At 49.5% G+C, this 21616-nt stretch overlaps 1 protein-coding gene across 1 annotated transcript; it reads right to left on the reverse strand.

The window, feature by feature from the left end:
• Positions 1 to 15418: 15418 nt before the first annotated feature.
• On the reverse strand, positions 15419 to 17252 carry LOC141040595 (uncharacterized). Its single transcript, XM_073506707.1, has 3 exons — positions 15998 to 17252; positions 15531 to 15800; positions 15419 to 15429 (listed from the first exon to the last, which is right to left on the reverse strand). The coding sequence occupies exons 1-3, from the start codon at positions 17250 to 17252 to the stop codon at positions 15419 to 15421; spliced, it is 1536 nt and encodes a 511-aa protein (XP_073362808.1).
• Positions 17253 to 21616: the final 4364 nt, after the last annotated feature.

Consider the following 21616-nt stretch of genomic DNA (forward strand, 5'->3'; position numbering starts at 1 on the left):
ATCAAGTTACTTGACACACTTTTCCATGAACCTGTAATCCGCCGTAATAGCCACCCATTTACGGATGACGTTTAACAAACCCCAAAGTTCATGAAGCAAGCATGAAGAAACTCGATACTCTCATGCTCTAAGGAATCATGCAAACGTTAACCATCTCTGTGTTATGTACCAATAAACTTGTGACGAATGAATCTCATAGCATAACATCATGCCGGGTCGATTCAACACAAATGTTCTCTTAACATTATGCCCTCAAGGTTGCTGACATAGACATGCCCATGATCAGGAAAACATAACCATCATGCAACACTTGAGCTAGTCTTAGAGGCCAGACTAGGAATACATTTTACTGTTTATTATTCCACACGTGCATATGAGTCTTCCTCCGAGCCTCGTGGTTATTGCAGACTCGAGAACCATAGCAGTTATAGCATGGAACATAAACATAATTATGAACTCGGAGATAAATAATATCATTTATTATTGCCTCTAGGGCATATCTCCTACATCTCTGGGCCCACTCGGTAATGCATCATCATAATGAGCTCAATGTGACTAAGGAGTTAGCCACGGGATCATGCATTACGGTACGAGTAAAGAGACTTGCCGGTAACGAGATTGAACAAGGTATTGGGATACCGACGATCCAACCTCGGGCAAGTAACATACTGATTGACAAAGGGAATTGTATACGGGATTGATTGAATCCTCGACATCATGGTTCATCCGATGAGATCATCGTGGAACATGTGGGAGCCAACATGGGTATCCAGATCCCGCTGTTGGTTATTGACCGGAGAGGCGTCTCGGTCATGTCTGCATGTCTCCCGAACCCGTAGGGTCTACACACTTAAGGTTCGGTGACGCTAGGGTTGTAGAGATATGAGTATGCGGAAACCCGAAGGTTGTTCGGAGTCCCGGATGAGATCCCGGACGTCACGAGGAGTTCCGGAATGGTCCGGAGGTGAAGAATTATATATAGGAAGTCAAGTTTCGGCCACCGGGAATGTTTCGGGGGTCACCGGTATTGTACCGGGACCACCGGAAGGGTCCCGGGGGTCCACCGGGTGGGGCCACCTATCCCGGAGGGCCCCATGGGCTGAAGTGGGAAGGGAACCAGCCCTTAGTGGGCTGGGGCGCCCCCCATGGGCCTCCCCCCTGCGCCTAGGGTTGGAAACCCTAGGGTGGGGGGGGGGGGCGCCCCACTTGCCTTGGGGGGCAAGTCTCCCCCCTGGCCGCCGCCCCCCATGCAGATGGGTTCCTGGCCGGCCCCCCCCTCCCAGGGGGCCTATATAAAGGGGGGGAGGGAGGGAGGGCAGCAGTACTACAGCCTTTGGCGCCTCCCTCCTCCCCTGCAACACCTCTCCCTCTCGCAGAAGCTCGGCGAAGCCCTGCCGAGATCCCGCTACATCCACCACCACGCCGTCGTGCTGATGGATCTCCATCAACCTCTCCTTCCCCCTTGCTGGATCAAGAAGGAGGAGACGTCGCTGCTCCGTACGTGTGTTGAACGCGGAGGTGCCGTCCGTTCGGCACTCGGTCATCGGTGATTTGAATCACGGCGAGTACGACTCCATCAACCTCGTTCATTGGAACGCTTCCGCTCGCGATCTACAAGGGTATGTAGATGCACTCCTTTCCCCTCATTGCTAGTACACTCCATAGATGATCTTGGTGATGCGTAGGAAAATTTTAAAATTCTGCTACGATCACCAACAGTGGCATCATGAGCCAGGCCTATGCGTAGTTACTATGCATGAGTAGAACACAAAGCAGTTGTGGGCGTAGATGTTGCCAATTCTTCTTGCCGCTACTAGTCTTATCTTGTTTCGGCGGTATTGTGGGATGAAGCGGGCCGGACCGACCTTACACGTACGCTTACGTGAGACAGGTTCCACCGACTGACATGCACTAGTTGCATAAGGTGGCTAGCGGGTGTCTGTCTCTCCTACTTTAGTCGGAACGGATTCGATGAAAAGGGTCCTTATGAAGGGTAAATAGAAATTGGCATATCACGTTGTGGTTTTACGTAGGTAAGAAACGTTCTTGCTAGAAACCTATACAAGCCACGTAAAAACTTTCAACAACAATTAGAGGACGTCTAACTTGTTTTTGCAGCATGTGCTATGTGATGTGATATGGCCAGAAGATGTGATGAATGATATATGTGATGTATGAGATTGATCATATTCTTGTAATAGGAATCACGACTTGCATGTCGTTGAGTATGACAACCGGCAGGAGCCATAGGAGTTGTCTTTATTATTTTGTATGGCCTGCGTGTCATTGAATAACGCCATGTAAATTACTTTACTTTATTGCTAAACGCGTTAGCCATAGAAGTAGAAGTAATCGTTGGCGTGACAACTTCATGAAGACACAATGATGGAGATCATGATGATGGAGATCATGGTGTCATGCCGGTGACGAAGATGATCATGGTGCCCCGAAGATGGAGATCAAAGGAGCAAAATGATATTGGCCATATCATGTCACTATTTGATTGCATGTGATGTTTATCATGTTTTGCATCTTATTTGCTTAGAACGACGGTAGTAAGTAAGATGATCCCTTATAATAATTTCAAGAAAGTGTTCCCCCTAACTGTGCACCGTTGCGAAGGTTCGTTGTTTCGAAGCACCACGCGATGATCGGGTGTGATAGATTCTAACGTTCGCATACAACGGGTGTTGACGAGCCTAGCATGTACAGACATGGCCTCGGAATACACGCAATACACTTAGGTTGACTTGACGAGCCTAGCATGTACAGACATGGCCTCGGAACACGGAGGACCGAAAGGTCGAGTATGAGTCGTATAGAAGATACGATCAACATGGAGATGTTCACCGATCTTGACTAGTCCGTCTCACGTGATGATCGGACACGGCCTAGTTAACTCGGATCATGTTTCACTTAGATGACTAGAGGGATGTCTATCTGAGTGGTAGTTCATTGAATAATTTGATTATGTGAACCTAATTATTATGAACTTAGTCTAAAATCTTTACAATATGTCTTGTAGATCAAATGGCCCACCTTGTCCTCAACTTCAACGCGTTCCTAGAGAAAACCAAGCTGAAAGATGATGGCAGCAACTATACGGACTGGGTCCGAAACCTGAGGATCATCCTCATAGCTGCCAAGAAAGATTATGTCCTAGAAGCACCGCTAGGTGAAGCACCAATCCCAGAGAACCAAGACGTTATGAACGCTTGGCAATCACGTGCTGATGATTACTCCCTCGTTCAGTGCAGCATGCTTTACAGCTTAGAACCGGGGCTCCAAAAGCGTTTTGAGAAGCATGGAGCATATGAGATGTTCGAAGAGCTGAAAATGGTTTTCCAAGCTCATGCCCGGGTCGAGAGATATGAAGTCTCCGACAAGTTCTTCAGCTGTAAAATGGAGGAAAATAGTTTGTTAGTGAGCACATACTCAGAATGTCTGGGTTACATAACCGCTTGTCTCAGCTGGGAGTTAATCTCCCGGATGACGCGGTCATTGACAGAATCCTCCAGTCGCTTCCACCAAGCTACAAGAGCTTTGTGATGAACTTCAATATGCAGGGGATGGAAAAGACCATTCCCGAGGTATATTCAATGCTGAAATCAGCGGAGGTGGAGATCAGAAAAGAACATCAAGTGTTGATGGTGAATAAAACCACTAAGTTCAAGAAAGGCAAGGGTAAGAAGAACTTCAAGAAGGACGTCAAGGGAGTCGCCGCGCCCGGTAAGCCAGTTGCCGGGAAGAAGTCAAGGAATGGACCCAAGCCTGAGACTGAGTGCTTTTATTGCAAGGGAAGTGGTCACTGGAAGCGGAACTGCACCAAATACTTAGCGGACAAGAAGGCCGGCAACACCAAAGGTATATGTGATATACATGTAATTGATGTGTACCTTACCAGTACTCGTAGTAGCTCCTGGGTATTTGATACCGGTGCGGTTGCTCATATTTGTAACTCAAAACAGGAACTGCGGAATAAACGGAGACTGGCAAAGGACGAGGTGACGATGCGCGTCAGGAATGGTTCCAAGGTCGATGTGATCGCCGTCGGCACGCTACCTCTGCATTTACCTATGGGATTAGTTTTAAACCTCGATAATTGTTATTTAGTGCCAGCTTTGAGCATGAACATTGTATCTGGATCTCGTTTAATTCGAGATGGCTACTCATTTAAATTTGAGAATAATGGTTGTTCTATTTATTTGAGAGATATGTTTTATGGTCATGCCCCGCTGGTCAATGGTTTATTCTTGATGAATCTCGAACGTGATGTTACACATATTCATAGTGTGAATACCAAAAGATGTAAAGTTGATAACGATAGTCCCACATACTTGTGGCACTGCTGCCTTGGTCACATTGGTGTCAAGCGCATGAAGAAGCTCCGTGCAGATGGACTTTTGGAGTCTCTTGATTACGAATCATTTGACACGTGCGAACCATGCCTCATGGGTAAGATGACCAAGACTCCGTTCTCCGGAACAATGGAGCGAGCAACCAACTTATTGGAAATCATACATACGGATGTGTGCGGTCCAATGAGTGTTGAGGCTCGCGGAGCATATCGTTATGTTCTCACTCTCACTGATGACTTAAGTAGATATGAGTATGTCTACCTAATGAAACACAAGTCTGAAACCTTTGAAAAGTTCAAGGAATTTCAGAGTGAGGTTGAGAATCAACGTGACCGGAAAATAAAGTTCTTACGATCAGATCGTGGAGGAGAATATTTGAGTCACGAATTTGGTGCACACTTAAGGAAATGTGGAATCGTTTCACAACTCACGCCGCCTGGAACACCTCAGCGAAATCGTGTGTCAGAACGTCGTAATCGCACTATTGGATATGGTGCGATCTATGATGTCTCTTACCGATTTACCGCTCTCATTTTGGGGCTATGCTTTAGAGACTGCCGCATTCACTTTAAATAGGGCTCCGTCGAAATCCGTTGAGACGACACCGTATGAATTATGATTTGGGAAGAAACCTAAGCTGTTGTTTCTAAAAGTTTGGGGATGCGATGCTTATGTCAAGAAACTTCAACCTGAAAAGCTCGAACCCAAGTCGGAAAAATGCGTCTTCATAGGATACCCTAAGGAAACGATTGGGTATACCTTCTACCTCAGATCCGAAGGCAAGATCTTCGTTGCCAAGAACGGGTCCTTTCTGGAGAAAGAGTTTCTCTCGAAAGAATTGAGTGGGAGGAAAGTGGAACTTGATGAGGTGATAGTCACCCCTTCCGAACCGGAAAGTAGCGCAGCGCGGGAATATGTTCCTGTGGTGCCTACACCGACTGGGGAGGAAGTTAATGATGATGATCATGAAGCTTCAGATCAAGTTACTACCGAACTTCGTAGGTCCACAAGGACACGTTCCGCACCAGAGTGGTACGGCAACCCTGTCCTGGAAATCATGTTGTTAGACAACGGTGAACCTTCGAACTATGAAGAAGCGATGGCGGGCCCAGATTCCGACAAATGGCTGGAAGCCATGAAATCCGAGATAGGATCCATGTATGAAAACGAAGTATGGACTTTGACTGACTTGCCCGATGATCGGCGAGCCATAGATAATAAATGGATCTTTAAGAAGAAGACAGACGCGGATGGTAATGTGACCATCTATAAGGCTCGACTTGTCGCTAAGGGTTATCGACAAGTTCAAGGGGTTGACTACGATGAGACTTTCTCACCCGTAGCGAAGCTGAAGTCCGTCTGAATCATGTTAGCAATTGCCGCATACTATGATTATGAGATATGGCAGATGGACGTCAAAACGGCATTCCTTAACGGCTTCCTTAAGGAAGAATTCCTTCATTTATGGAGGTGACGAAGAGCTCGTCGTAAAGGGTTACGTCGACGCTAGCTTCGACACAGATCTGGATGACTCGAAGTCACAAACCGGATACGTGTATATTTTGAATGGAGGAGCAGTAAGCTGGTGCAGTTGCAAGCAAAGCGTCGTGGCGGCATCTACATGTGAAGCGGAGTACATGGCAGCCTCGGAGGCAGCACAGGAAGAAGTCTGGATGAAGGAGTTCATTACCGACCTAGGGGTGATTCCCAATGCGTCGGGCCCGATGACTCTCTTTTGTGACAACACTGGAGCTATTGCCCTTGCGAAGGAGCCCAGATTTCACAGGAAGACCAGGCATATCAAGCGTCGCTTCAACCGCATTCGTGAAAGTGTTCAAAATGGAGACATAGATATTTGTAAAGTACATACGGACCTGAATGTAGCAGATCCGTTGACTAAACCTCTCCCTAGAGCAAAACATGATCAACACCAGGACGCAATGGGTGTTCGATTCATCACAATGTAACTAGATTATTGACTCTAGTGCAAGTGGGAGACTGTTGGAAATATGCCCTAGAGGCTATAATAAATGGTTATTATTATATTTCTTTGTTCATGGTAATTGTCTATTGTTCATGCTATAATTGTGTTATCCGGAAATCGTAGTACATGTGTGAATACATAGACCACAACGTGTCCCTAGTAAGCCTCTAGTTGACTAGCTCGTTGATCAATAGATAGTCATGGTTTCCTGACTATGGACATTGGATGTCGTTGATAACGGGATCACATCATTAGGAGAATGATGTGATGGACAAGACCCAATCCTAAGCATAGCTCAAAGATCGTGTAGTTCGTTTGCTAGAGCTTTTCCAATGTCAAGTATCTTTTCCTTAGACCATGAGATCATGCAACTCCCGGACACCGTAGGAGTGCTTTGGGTGTGCCAAACGTCACAACGTAACTGGGTGACTATAAAGGTGCACTACGGGTATCTCCGAAAGTGTCTGTTGGGTTGGCACGGATCGAGACTGGGATTTGTCACTCCGTGTGACGGAGAGGTATCTCTGGGCCCACTTGGTAATGCATCATCATAATGAGCTCAATGTGACTAAGGAGTTAGCCACGGGATCATGCATTACGGTACGAGTAAAGAGACTTGCCGGTAACGAGATTGAACAAGGTATTGGGATACCGACGATCGAACCTCGGGCAAGTAACATACCGATTGACAAAGGGAATTATATACGGGATTGATTGAATCCTCGACATCGTGGTTCATCCGATGAGATCATCGTGGAACATGTGGGAGCCAACATGGGTATCCAGATCCCGCTGTTGGTTATTGACCAGAGAGGCGTCTCGGTCATGTCTGCATGTCTCCCGAATCCGTAGGGTCTACACACTTAAGGTTCGGTGACGCTAGGGTTGTAGAGATATGAGTATGCGGAAACCCGAAAGTTGTTCGGAGTCCAGGATGAGATCCCGTACGTCACGAGGAGTTCCGGAATGGTCCGGAGGTGAAGAATTATATATAGGAAGTCAAGTTTCGGCCACCGGGAATGTTTCGGGGGTCACCGGTATTGTATCGGGACCACCGGAAGGGTCCCGGGGGTCCACCGGGTGGGGCCACCTATCCCGGAGGGCCCCATGGGCTGAAGTGGGAACGGAACCAGCCCTTAGGGGCTGGGGCGCCCCCCATGGGCCTCCCCCCTGCGCCTAGGGTTGGAAACCCTAGGGTGGGGGGGCGCCCCACTTGCCTTGGGGGGCAAGTCTCCCCCCTGGCCGCCGCCCCCCATGCAGATGGGTTCCTGGCCAGCGCCCCCCCTCCCAGGGGGCCTATATAAAGGGGGGGGAGGGAGGGCAGCAGTACTACAGCCTTTGGCGCCTCCCTCCTCCCCTGCAACACCTCTCCCTCTCGCAGAAGCTCGGCGAAGCCCTGCCGAGATCCCGCTACATCCACCACCACGCCGTCGTGCTGCTGGATCTCCATCAACCTCTCCTTCCCCCTTGCTGGATCAAGAAGGAGGAGACGTCGCTGCTCCGTACGTGTGTTGAACGCGGAGGTGCCGTCTGTTCGGCACTCGATCATCGGTGATTTGAATCACGGCGAGTACGACTCCATCAACCTCGTTCATTGGAACGCTTCCACTCGCGATCTACAAGGGTATGTAGATGCACTCCTTTCCCCTCGTTGCTAGTACACTCCATAGATGATCTTGGTGATGCGTAGGAAAATTTTAAAATTCTGCTACGATCACCAACTGCGTCATACTGGTTTCCCTGAGCCTTCTTGCCCTTTCCAAGTGACTGTTGGTACAATTCCATCAAATGCTTTGAAGTGTCACACTTCTTTACAATGTGTCCCTTACAACCACACCTGAAGCAACCAGTGTTGCTAGCCCTTTCATTCTTCTTGAAAGGACCTTTTCCCTTTTGGACGCCATACTTATTCTGCTTCTCATTACGCTTCCACTTTCCATTGAATGTCCTACGGTTCTTTTTGGAACCATTGAACTTTTGAGTATTCTTAGAGTTGAAGTGTGATTCAGGCAGAGGCATCGTTCCTGTTGGACGAGCCAAATTGTTCTTCTCAAGAAGCTCATTGTGCTTATCTGCCTAAGCAGCGAGTAAATCAACTCAGAATACTTCTTATACTTTTGCTGACGATATTGTTCAGCAAGTATCCTCATAGAAGGATGGAAAGTAGAAAGCGTCTTTTCAATAAGATCAGCATCAGAAACTGCACTATTGCAGAATCTTAACTTGGAGTTGATATTATGAACAACAGAATTGTATGCAGCTACAGACTTAAAGTCTTGGAATCGGACTAGCGCCCATTCCCGTTGCGCTTCAGGCAACATCACCGCCCTTTGTTGATCATACCTCTCCTTTAAGGAGTTCCAGAGTGTCAGAAGGCTCTCCTCCATCAGATACTCTGTCTTTAGGTCAGGGTGAAGATGATGTCGAATGAAGTGCAACGCTGAATACCTTATTATGTCTGTTATAGATGAAGTCCCTTGGGCAGGTGTGGTTATAGCGGAATTCAGTCCCTTGGCCGTCAAATTGATTTTGACATCCATTGCCTATGTCAAATAGTTAGAACCATCGATGGCAAGTTCAGCAAACTCTTTTTTAGATATGTCAGCCATATCCGTTCCGAGTCCTTCTCCGACGAGTTCTGGCCTGTCGCTCTCGCTGGAGAGAAGTGCTGATAACATGTGAAGAAACTGTGCGTGAACAGTAAAATGATCTCTATTGATTGACTGCAATGATGTACATATTTATATGTCCAGAGGGGACACGTCGCACAGTCGCGACGCTTACAAGAGGCAAGATTAGAAGGACGCGTGCGTTACATTAGGACGTGACCCATCGGGGGAGAAACCGCACATCGGTTGGGAAAAGCTGGGATTTCCCTTTAATTAAACTAATTAACTAAATCTTAACACGTATGACGTCATCCATCCATCCATCTGTCAATAATCCTACACCTACGGAAACTGTTACGAAGGGTTAGGTAACCCGCGAGCAAATTTCTCTCGCCCCCCCTATTCTCACGGTTCTGGGCCCCTCCCACCCCCTTCTATCCTCCATGTTGGCTGTTACGTAAAATCTGTTAGTAAGATTACGTGGGTCTAGCATTACTCATCCATCTATTGTCCGCGCGCGCACTGCAATGCGCGTTTCCTTCCTTCCTTCCTTCCTTGTCGCGCATACGTGCATGTGAACGAGTCTTTTCTCCTTTTTGTTCTCTCTTCGCTTTGCGAGCGAGCGAAATTGATTTTACTTTTTCCCACGTACCCGTGCGCGCGTCGAATCAGCAACGCACATGCCTTAAAATCTGATCTCTCTTTGTCTATGTGCGCCTAATGAATCAATCATCAAGGCCTGATTTTTTTCCATTGTTTTTTAGAACGAAGGCTCGCATCGCACGCTTGACACAGAGCAACCACCTCGAGTTCGGGATATCCCATGGCACGGTCTATGCCGAACTAGTTGGAGAATGAAAGCTTTATGGAGCCGGACGCCAAACAGGAGGCAGCATGGAAAAGCGACCAATGATGCCAGATGCAAGGAAGCATGCATAGCACCACCGTTGCCTACACCCAGGTGCCTCCGGTTCACATCATGCATGTTAGTAGACTAAGTTACTTCCCACTATATATGTCAACTTGCTATGAAGTTAGTAATATAGTCTAGTAACATATGCATGTTAGTAGACTAAGTTACCTCCCACTATGTCTAGCCTAATATATGTGGTGTGCACTATGCTTTGGTCAGCTGAAGTGCAGATCAGATCGACCACGCCCAGAGTTGTTGGATCCCTCGCGCTATATGGTTTAGAGTATGCAACATGAGTCATGTCACACTTGCTTTGTAGGACCTGGTTTAAAGTTTGTAATATGAGTCATATTGCGCTTGCTTTGCAGGCTGATTAGTTGCGGTTCAAGGTTTGGAACATGAGGCATGTTTCTAGGCTCCTTTGCAACACAACTAATGTTGCCAACCTCCTTGAGTTAGCATTGTGGCATGGAGGACTGTTTCAGGGGTCTCGCATGAGGGAGGACCATTTCACAGGTCTCACGGGCTTGGAGAAGAGGGAGACGCTCTCAACGTCGGCGTTGCGGGTGGTTAGCGTCACCCCTTCCTGTTTGTAGCAACGGCGGCGCGACCATGTTGATGATACAGTGGGCAGTGCTCGCTCCGCTCTTCGTTTACAGGGACCCCAATTGTTGTGGCGAGATGCAAGATGAAGTGGTAGCCGCCGTCCCCTCCGCTCGAAATACTGGTGTTTGGGTGGTCATGTCGCCATTGGAAATCTCCCCTATCGAGCATGATGAATGGGGAGGGGAAAATAGAGAACTGGGGGAAACATGTAGAGGAGAGACTTCGTCTGGAGGGATAAGGCTAGAGGGAAGCGATCAGAGGGCCCACGGGGCCATATGTCAAGCAAGGGACACAGTTGATGAGAAGAAGAGGATCAGTTAGTCCGCAACATGAGCCATGTTGTGCTCAGGAGTTTCCAACATGATCAACATTGCAAACCAATTTGGATCAATGTGCATTAACACTTGTGAGAGATATGGGATGTGCGCTGTCAGATCGAGGTCGCATCCGATGTCCATGAGAACGGTTGACGTGTGGAGAGTTGTCAGCCAGTTGAGTGCTAGTGTTTCCTATGTATGTTCCTCCTCAAGAGAGATAAACAATGGAGTGGCCATTTTGGTAAATAAGATCACTCGGGACAGTTAAGGAAGTATATATGGCTAAAGACTAATCTCTACTACTTAAAAAAGAGTAGCTTTTATTTTCCTGCCAACAAAACGCTTCCTCAACCGGTTATTTCCCTTCTCACCACGCCCCTTCATTGTTTTTTTCGTCCAGCTGATTTTTTAGTCCCACCACACCCTTTTTCGCACCTTCCCCATACGTTAATCAATCACCTTAATTAACTTACAGTCTACATCAATTTCACCTTAATTTACTTAGTAAACATTTATTTACACAATCACGTATAAGATTTGATAAATATTTATTTACATAATGATGGGCAGGGTTTGATAGATATTTATTTACATGATCACACTAATGTGAGCAGATAAATCACAAGCTAACATACTACAGTAGAATATTTGTCCGGTCACAATGCACAAGCATTGCCCTGGTGAAGAGGAAACAAAAGTTAGTGCCATGCTCTTATTTAGGGATGAAACTTGAATGATGTGTACTACTAGTTGGGCTGCAAACTTGTCAAGTTCGAGCGAGTTGGATTATGCTCAACTCAACTTATACTAAAATTCGAGTGAGCTCGAACCGAGCGAAGCACAATGTCGAGATGTAGAAAGTGGCTTGTGCTCAGCTTGTAACGATATCGAATCGATCTTGAGCTAGTTTCGAGATAAATAAGATGATATTTTAAGTAATGTAAGACAAATTTTCAAACAAAGTAGGCCACAACACAACATAAGAAACCATTATATAATTCAATGTACTCTCTCACAACTGAACACTCATACTTAATAGCATGATATCATGGATGAACTAGCAAGCCTGCCACAAACTTTGGCCAAAATAACATGATATTGAACACATGCTTGACGACATATCATATGGGGGCTAAATTTTCTCAGTGCTTAATTAAGCTTTCATGTTTGGTAGTATGTAAAATGAAGAAAAATTGTACACAACATATATGGTAATTTTTCTTGACTATCTATATGATAATAAATTACACCATTTCTTTTCAGTATACATCAAAATTATGTAATATAATTATGTGAAATCAGGCTATCATGCCAGAATTGAGTGAGCCAGTGTTGGCTCAAGATCAGTTTGTCTCTTAATCGAGCTACATAAAGTGTTCATACTCATCTCATTTATTTTCGAGTCGAGCGGCTCATGAGCCTCGATCTTTTCTTGCAGCCCTAACAACTGGCATGCAAACCAGGAGCTAGCTCGATCGGTAGAGGATGAGATACACATATTTGAAAAACAAAAAACACCAAATCTACACTCGACTCGATCGTCCCGGATCCATATCTAGCTAACTAGCGCCTTCGGGGGTGTTCTAGTTCGGCCAGAAAGAAGGACAGATAAAGCCGCCACACATGGAAAACGGAGCAGCTATAGCATATCATATGCATGCAGCCAGCGTGATCCGTCCATAGCCATCGGGCGAGTCCACTTCCATGCCGATCTATCGGCACTCCTGTTAGTTAGGAAGAATGAGATTGCACGAATCGATAATCACTGATCTTGTGCATGGTGCACATATATAGGTACAGGGTGGACCGGCCTCTACTTGTCTCCCAAGATATACAAATATACGGGGGGAGAGAGAGATACAACGGTATAAATACAGACCCTAGTCCTATACATATGCAGTGTACAACGTACGCTCAACACCCCCCCCCCCCCCCCCCCCCCCGCGCGCGCAGTCTAAGCATCGCCGGAGACACAGAGACTGGACCGAAACTCCTCAAAGACTGGGGTCGGTAGTCCCTTAGTCATGACATCGGCAAACTGCTGAGTGGTAGGAACGCGTAGAACACGAACCTTCCCAAGAGCCACCTGCTCGCGAACGAAGTGAATGTCGAGCTCAATATACTTCGTACGGCGATGGTGGACGGGGTTGGCGGAGAGGTAGACGGCAGAGACGTTGTCACAGTAGACGATCGTGGCCTTGGGAACCACACAGAGCAACTCCTGAAGAAGCTGACGGAGCCAAGAGCACTCAGCAACGGCGTTAGCCACTACCCGATACCCGGCCTCGGCGCTCGAGCGAGAGACCGTGGGCTGCCGCTTGGACGACCACGATATCAGCGAAGGCCCGAGATAGACACAATAGCCTGACGTAGAACGACGCGTGTCTGGGCAGCCAGCCCAATCAGCATCGGAGTAGGCGACCATGTCGATGGAGGAGGAAGCCGTCAGGGTGAGCCCCATGGTCATAGTGCCGCGTATATACCGAAGGATACGCTTCACCAGAGTCCAATGGGAATCACGCGGGGAGTGCATATGGAGGCACACCTGCTGAACTGCATACTGCAGGTCAGGCCGAGTGAGGGTGAGATACTACAGGGCGCCAACGATGGAGCGGTAGAACACCGCATCTGGCGCAGGGGAACTCTCCAAAGCAGAAACCTTCGCCTTGGTGTCAACAAGCGTGGACGCGGTCTTGCAATTAAGCATGCCCGCGCGCTCAAGAAGCTCATGAGCGTACTTCTGCTGATGCAGAAAGAACCCGTCGGCTCGACGAACGACCTCAATGCCAAGGAAGTAGTGCAGCGCTCCATGATCCTTGAGGGCAAACTCATCACGTAGACGAGCCGTGAGCTGCTGAAGAAGCCCAGGCGAGGATGCCGTCAGGATAATGTCGTCCACATAGAGCAGCAGATAGGCAGTGGCAGTGCCCTGATGATAGACAAACAACGACGCGTCGGAGCGGGTTGTATGAAAGCCAAGCTGCTGGAGGAACCCGGCCATACGCTGGTACCATGCCCTGGGGGCCTGCTTCAGTCCATAGAGGGACCGAGAGAGCAGGCAGACATGGTCGGGATGCGCGGCGTCAACAAAACCAGTCGGCTGCTCGCAGAAGACCCGCTCCGTGAGATGGCCATGCAGAAACGCGTTGGAAACATCCAACTGATGCACTGGCCAGGCCCGGGAGACCGCTAGCTGAAGCACCGTACGGATCGTGCCCGGTTTAACAACCGGAGCGAAGGTGTCGGTGAAGTCCACACGGCGCGCTGGCGAAAACCGTGCACCACCCAACGAGCCTTGTAGCGCTCGAGAGAACCGTCGGGGTTGGTCTTGTGGCGGAACACCCATTTGCCACTGATGACGTTGGCGTGAGGGGGTCGCGGCACAAGATGCCATGTGCGGTTGCGCTGCAACGCGTCAAACTCCTCGTGCATCGCGGCGAGCCAATGTGGATCGCGGAGAGCGGCGCGTGCGAACGAGGGTATGGGCGACGGTGGAGAGGATGATGTCGACACCGCGCATGCGTACTCGTCAGCAGCATAGCGCGTGCTTGGGCGGTGGATGCCGGCGCGGGACCGTGTCACCATGCCGGTGGAAGGCGGGTCGGCTGCGGCGGCGGTGACGGACGGGGGTGATGAAGAGTCCGTCACGCCCGGCGTCACAGCGGGACCGAAGCCGGCTGTAGGGGCGGGGCCAGCCGAGGTGGAGCCGGCCGGGGCGGGGCCAGGTACGTCGCCCGGCGGGGTGGAAGCCGAAGGGCCACCCGGGGCCATGCAGGGCCGCGCCGGGGGCGTGCAGCCTGGGCCGCGGCAGAGGGGCCCGCGGGGGGGGGGGGGGGGGGAGGGGCGCCGAGGCCGCACCAGGAGGAGCCGGCAGGAGCCGCGCCGGGGGCAGCACCGAGTCCGCATCCGGGACACCATCAGGGAGCGCCGAGTCTGCTGCAGAGGGTGGAACCTGATGAAAAGGAAAAACCCGCTCGTCAAAGTACACGTGTCGAGAGGTGTACACACGGTGGGAGACGGGGTCGTAGCACCAGTAACCTTTGGTGTTAGGAGGGTAGCCTAGGAAGATACATGCTACGGAGCGAGGAGCGAGTTTGTGTGGTGAGGTGGAGGTGGTGCTGGGATAACACAAACATCCGAAGATGCGAAGACCATCGTAAGAGGGAGGGGAACCAAAAAGAAGGTGATGGGGTGTGTAGTTCCAGCGTGGACGACAAGGCCTAATGTTAACTAGGAGAGTGGCGGTGGCGAGAGCGTCAGGCCAGAACCGAGGGGGCACGTTGGAGTGAAACAACAACGTGCGGACGCAGTCGTTAAGAGTGCGGAGGATCCGCTCGGCGCGGCCGTTCTGCTGAGATGTGTAGGGGCATGTGAGACGAAAAGTGGTACCGTGAGCAGTGAGAAGGTGGCGAGTGGCAGCATTGTCAAACTCTTTGCCGTTGTCAGTTTGAAGGGCGAGGATAGGGCGCCCGAACTGGGTAGTGACGTAGGAGTAAAAGGCCGTGAGAGTGGCAAGAACATCGGATTTGCGACGGAGCGGAAACGTCCACGCAAAGTGAGAGAAATCATCAAGTAAAACAAGATAATATATGGAATCGGTGTTGCCCGCAACGGGAGATGTCCAAACATCACTATGGATTAACTGAAACGGAAAAGAAGAAACAGTGTTTGACTCGCTAAACGGGCGACGAACGTGCTTGCCGAGACGGCAAGCATGACAAGTGTGCTCGTCGAATTTATTACATGAAAATGAAAAACTCTTGAGAATCTGGCGAAGGACGGTGGAGTTGGGGTGACCCAAGCGTGCGTGCCAGAGGTCGACACCGGCGGCGAGGGCGACTAGTGAGGCGGTGGCGGTGGAGGCGGAGTGCACCGGGTATAAGTCGTCGGGGCTGTCACATCGGTGGAGCACCATCCGCGTACGGGCGTCCTTCACAGAGAAACCAAGGCCATCAAATTCAACGGTGAGAGGATTGTCACGTGCAAGACGACGAACGGAGACAAGATTTTTAACTAGGTTAGGTGAGAGAAGAACATTAGTCATGTTAATAGGCATAGAATTAGATGGAAAGAAACTATGACCGACATGAGTAATGGGTACGGAGGAACCATCACCAAAGGTGATGCGGTTCGAAGTGGTGACCGGGAAGGAAGATGCAAGGTTACCGGGGTGCGACGTCATGTGGGCGGTAGCCCCCGTGTCCATGTACCAATCACCGCCACCTCCGTAATTGGGGGGAGACGGCGCCGAGTGAAGTGCAGCGAGCAGAGCGGGATCCCATGGAGCCGGAGGGAGCGAGTAGCTACCGGGCGGAGCTGGTGCAGGCGGCGGCGCATAGCCGAAGGACGCCGGCGGAGGCGCGTAGCCGCCCGGCGCGAAGCCCGGCGTGTAGCCACCGGGGGCGTGGCCGACCCCACCCGCCTGGTAGGGTGCAGTGGCGAGGTGTGCCTGTGGCCCGGCCGGGTGCGGCCCAAGGATGCCCGGGGCCCGTGGGACCGGCATGTGGTAAGCGTGGACCACGCCGGTCCACGGGTTAGGGCCGACGGCCCAGGGCGGGGAGGGCTGATGTTGGCGCTGGGCCCCCCGTACCCTGGCGGCTGGTGCTGCTGCTGCTGGGAACGACCGCCGCCCCCTCCCCCACGACGCCTGTTGCGGCGGCCGCCGCCCCCGCCCTGCTGCTGCTGCTGAGGAGCGGGAGGTGCGGGCGGAGTGGGCGGGAGGGGGTAGTACCCCGATGGCGCCGGCGGACGCGGTTGGGGCGGGGCGGGCTGCGGCTGCCCGCGAGATGTCCCGGCGGCGAGGGCGGTGTGGTGGATGCGGGCCTTGACCTTCTTCATCCGCTGTTCCTCCAAGCGTAAGTATGCGGTGACGGACTGGAAAGTCGGGTTCGGCAGCAGGGAGAGGTTCGAAGCCACGTTGCCGAAGTCCTCATTGAGGCCGGCGGTGAGGGTGCTAAGCATGAGCGCGTCCGACACCTTGGCGCCGATATCACGGAGCTGATCGGCGAGGCGCTTGAGACGCATGCAGTAGTCATCGATGGAGGAATCATCTTGGTGGCACCCGAAAAATTCCTGCTGCAAAAACACGAGACGTTGAAGCTTGTTGTCGGTGAAGAAGTTGTTGATCTTGGTCCATACGGCACTCGCGTCGTCATCCTCCGAGACGACCGTGTGGAAGATGTCCGGGGAGACGGTGAGGTAGAACCACCGGATGAGAGAGGCCTCAATGGCCGCCCAGTCCGGATCATCCACCATGAGATCGCCATCCACGGTCCCGTCGACGTGCTCGAGGAGGTGGTACTCGCGGAAGACGAGGTTGAAGTAGATCTTCCATGCGTAGTACGAGGAGGTGGACTGATCAAGCTTGATGGGAACACGGGTGTGGATGTCGAGATCACGGACGGCGGTGGCGTCGGGTACGAGTCCGGCGAACGGATTGGAGTTGCTGGATTGAGGGGACGCCATGGGAGCGGCGGCAAGGGGAGGGGTGCGGCGGCTCGGGTGGGAGGGGGAGAGTGGCGGCGGCGCGGGGTAGGGTTAGGGTTTGGGGGGCGCGGCGGCAACTTGGGGAGGAGGGCAGCGGCGGCTGCGAGGGAAGGGGAGGGCGCGGCAGCGGCGGTGCACAGCGGCGGCGGCGCAAGGGAGGCGGCGGCGGCTGCTGTAGGGCGCGGCGGCGGCTAGTGCGGAAGGTGGGAAAGGGATCGGCGTGCTAAACTGATACCATGTTAGTTAGGAAGAATGAGATTGCACGAATCGATAATCATTGATCGTGTGCATGGTGTACATATATAGGTACAGGGTGGACCGGCCTCTACTTGTCTTCCAAGATATACAAATATACAGGGAAGAGAGATACAACGATATAAATACAGACCCTAGTCCTATACATATGCAGTGTACAGCGTACCCTCAACAACTCCCTCCTCTTGGCCGGAAAGCGCATCCAAGAGGCGTAACGTACGAGTGCGTGCCGTCCAGCGTGCAGGCACCGCCGTACGTAGCTCCTTTCTTTCTTTATTACCCCGATCGACCTTGGCCGGCATCTGGACCATACACGCACATGTGTTCACGCATATCGCGATGTGCAACTTGGGCGCGCCCGGCCATCCGTCGGAGTTAGTTTCGCTACGTCGATCCACACTTGTCGCCGGCGGCGACACACGGCGGCCGCTGCCGCGAACGCATGGCGGCAGCGCCATGCAGGACCCACGAGGGCACCCGTACGTGCATGTGCCGCCGCCTCCCATCAATTTGTTCGTTTCCATCAATCGATCGCGATCGAATCGACTTACCTAGTTATACGGCGCGCACGCACGTACGTACCCGATCGCGCTATTCCATGAGTAATGCTGGAGCTACAGGCAGTTTCTATATATATGTAATTAATCATGTGCAGATGTGGAGCAAATTAATTAGATGGTTTAGGATTAGAGGCTCGGGCACCCACACGTTAAATTTAGAGGAGAGAATGGAAGGTCACGTAAAGGTAACGTAGGTCACCGGTAGGGGTAGGATGTTTCGCCGATAATGCTCCATCTACGAAGGAAACTACGTAAAGTAACCTAACCTTCTAAACCATAAATCCCCCCAACCCCCCCTCCCCGATTTTCAGGGGGTGGGCCCCTCAATCCTCTTACATCCATTCCTACTTGTCCATGTTGGCTATCTATATCTATATCTATCTATACCAATATAAAAAAGACCCAAAATGGCAGATCCAACAAATCCCGGCCGTCAACTTAGGTCAATCCAACGACTCAGGCTGCTTCAATGTTGAGCGCTCAACACGTTTAGTGTGCAGTTAATATCATATCAAATATTAACGTCAATGCTAATCACATACTTAATACGTAAATAATATCATACCTAATATTTACGTGTAATTAATATATTATCTAATATTAACGTACAATGCACGTACACATTTACTAGTTACGTAAGGTACGTAACAATTTTTACGTAAGTGTAGAATTGCCCGATGTTTGGCAGTCCATGGTTTGAGTAAGGGCATCTCCGACGCTTACCCTTGAATCGTACACCGCATCCGTCCGTGGACAGGGGCGGAGCTGGAACTAATCTTACCCTGATGCACCACTTAACCATGGGAAAAAAATTCAAGCATGGATGCTGCGTTTCATAGCTTGTAATACGGATTACCAAACATAATAGAAGTCTATTTATAAAAACAAAATGCAACAGTCAAACTGCTTAATATAATGCTAAACAAATGACAAAATTACTTGAAAAGGTCTAGCATTCTCAAATTAAAACACATCATCACATATCAAGGTTCATTAACCTAAAATATAAAAACTGGAATCAAATTTTCAAGTAGAACATAATAAAATGCCCAAATCAAAGTACTTAAATTTGCTAAAATTTTAAAAATTACCTTTATTATAATCTAGTCCTCCAAGCCATGAAATACCCAACCACGTGATCATTGATGACATTTTCCGTTTCTTCTTTCTCCACATAACAAATAACATCATCACTTAATACTCTATCAATCTCCCTTTGCCAGGATCACATTGAATCTCCTCCTCCCAATTCATAATAAGGAATAAAATAAGGTTTAATCCACTAGCCATAATTTCACACATACAATTGTCGCAACCTAAAAAATATTTAGGACAAACAACACAGAAAAGAGTTAAATTCGAACCAAGAGATGCCTGTAATCCAGACAAAATAAATAAATAAAAGCACATTGCTATGTGAGGAAGAGAAATTTACGACGCGGCACGTGGTCGCTGCAGCATTAAGCGCCAGGCAAGGCGGCCGCTGCTGCGCGTACGTTCGGATCGATTAGGAACAGATCCGTGCTGCCGGCTGCTTCAAATCGTTAGGACTGGATGTTGCAGCGCGTACGTTCGGATCTATCAGGAACGGATCCGTGCTGTCTCAAATCTTTCGGAACTGATCGATTTGAATCTGATTGATCGTATCGTCGCCGCGCTCGGGACAGAATAGGAGATGAGGAGATGGGATTTGTTTGTTTTTTCGAGTGGAAGACGCGGGATGAATGGCTGGCTTCGTGCGTGCACTTTTTTTTTTGTTTCAGAGAAAGGCTTCGTGCATGCGTCAAGGCAAGGCCTGCGAGCGTGTATACGTGAGACGTGGGCAGCTGGTTCAAAGGGGGTCCTGTAGCACTCTTGCTGGCCCACCCTGATGCACCGGGCCAAATACCTGATATTTAGCATTAATTTTTTTTCCGGACCTTGTAGCCTGTGCCACAGGCTCAGCTCAAAGAGCTCCGCCCCTGTCCGTGGACTGGCGTCCAAACACTGATGTGGAAGGCGGTCAACCAACCATATTTCCCAAATCAAAAATGCTACACCTACATAGCTTGTTACGTGAAGCTAGGTAAGTTTCCTTCCCCATAAACTAATCACCCCCCTGATTTTCAGGGGTCGGTCTGGCTTCTTTGTCTTCCAACCAAATCAGCCCACATCAGTTCATACGTAAGTTTCATAATAGTTATTACGTAGGTGTAGCAAAACCCTTCCAAAATGTCCATTCTATTAACTAAAAAAAAACAGGAGCACACAACCTTCTGCCAAATCCTTCCGTTAAATAAGTAACCTTCCGCCAATTGCTAACGCATGATTACGTGAAAAGCTTTCACCATCCAGTTTGTAAATAGCTACGTGCTGTGCAAACTGGATGATGAATTTTCGACTGTTAAGTTGAGCTACCTACAATGTGATAGTGGACTTTTATGTGGATTTTTAAGTACTTCTGGTTTCCGTACATGTTTTTGTCACAAGTGTGAATATTGTGGTCATGCTGCCTTGCTGTTGTGACAAGAAAATTGCATCTGTTTGGTGATGTATATGTTTAATATATATACATACTGATTTTTATCATAATTTAGGTTTTACGGGCATATATTTAACGAGCTTAACAAGCTAAACAAGTCAGCTCGCGAGTTATACGAGTCGAGCCAATCTTGAATTTGAACTCGTTATAGTAACGAGTCGAGTCGAGCTAGCTCGTTAACAAAACGAGTTTTAGCGAGTCGAATCGAGCTGTCTCGACTCGGCTCGAATTCCAGCCCTATAAATAAGTTAGCTTCCACCATCCAGTTACTAAATAGCTAGTGATATGCACACCTTCCGCCAAATCGTAAAGCTAGCTACCATAGCTTTCGCCAAATCCTAATCAAATGCCATATTAATTAGCAGCACACCCTTCTGCCGTGTTAGTGGCTTTCGTCAAATAGAAAATAAAATAAAATAAAATAAAAATAGTAGCAGCCTGGATGAAGAGAGGATACATGGTGGTTATTCATTCATATCGTGGATGTCTGGATTTCCGCAAAGCTCTCCCAGTTTTGGTTCTAATTTGTGGGAAAACATACGCCTGGACGCATCGGTGAACCGATGAGGTACCATGTTGGATGACAAACTGTGTCCGGACATGTCGGTTTGGATGGATGCGGCGGTTTGAAGGTTCGCTTTGGAGATGCCGACATAGTAAAAGTTACGTAGATGTTTTACGGGCTTGCTGATTTAAAGGGTTATGATTGAAAGTGGAGTGATGAAGGGGCCCACCCACTGAAATTCAGGGGAAGGAGGGGAGAACATTTAGTTAGAAAGGTTACGTAACACGTTGGTAAAACCTTCACAGTCACAAGCATAGGATTATCGTCACAGTTTTATGATCCGATAATCCTAGACCTACGGGCAACTACGAAAGATCTCTACGTAAGCTTCTTAACAATTCGCTCTCTCTCTCTGATTTTCACGCGGGTGGGCTCCTTCCTTCCCGTATCACTAGTCTTCACTGTTCATGTTGCCTGCAATGTTAATCCCGTCACAACTTTC

Source organism: Aegilops tauschii, chromosome 2 (assembly GCF_002575655.3).
Source record: "Aegilops tauschii subsp. strangulata cultivar AL8/78 chromosome 2, Aet v6.0, whole genome shotgun sequence".
NCBI classification, from domain to species: Eukaryota; Viridiplantae; Streptophyta; class Magnoliopsida; order Poales; family Poaceae; genus Aegilops; species Aegilops tauschii.

What these genes read in the sequence shown, in the direction of transcription:
- LOC141040595 (XM_073506707.1), bottom strand. Translation starts at nt 17,252, where the DNA reads ATGGCGTCCCCTCAATCCAGCAACTCCAATCCGTTCGCCGGACTCGTA. An exon ending in TACGGAGGTGGCGGTGATTG is followed by an intron (nt 15,801 to 15,997) that starts GTACATGGACAC and finishes CACCTAACCTAG; the next exon opens with TTAAAAATCTTGTCTCCGTT.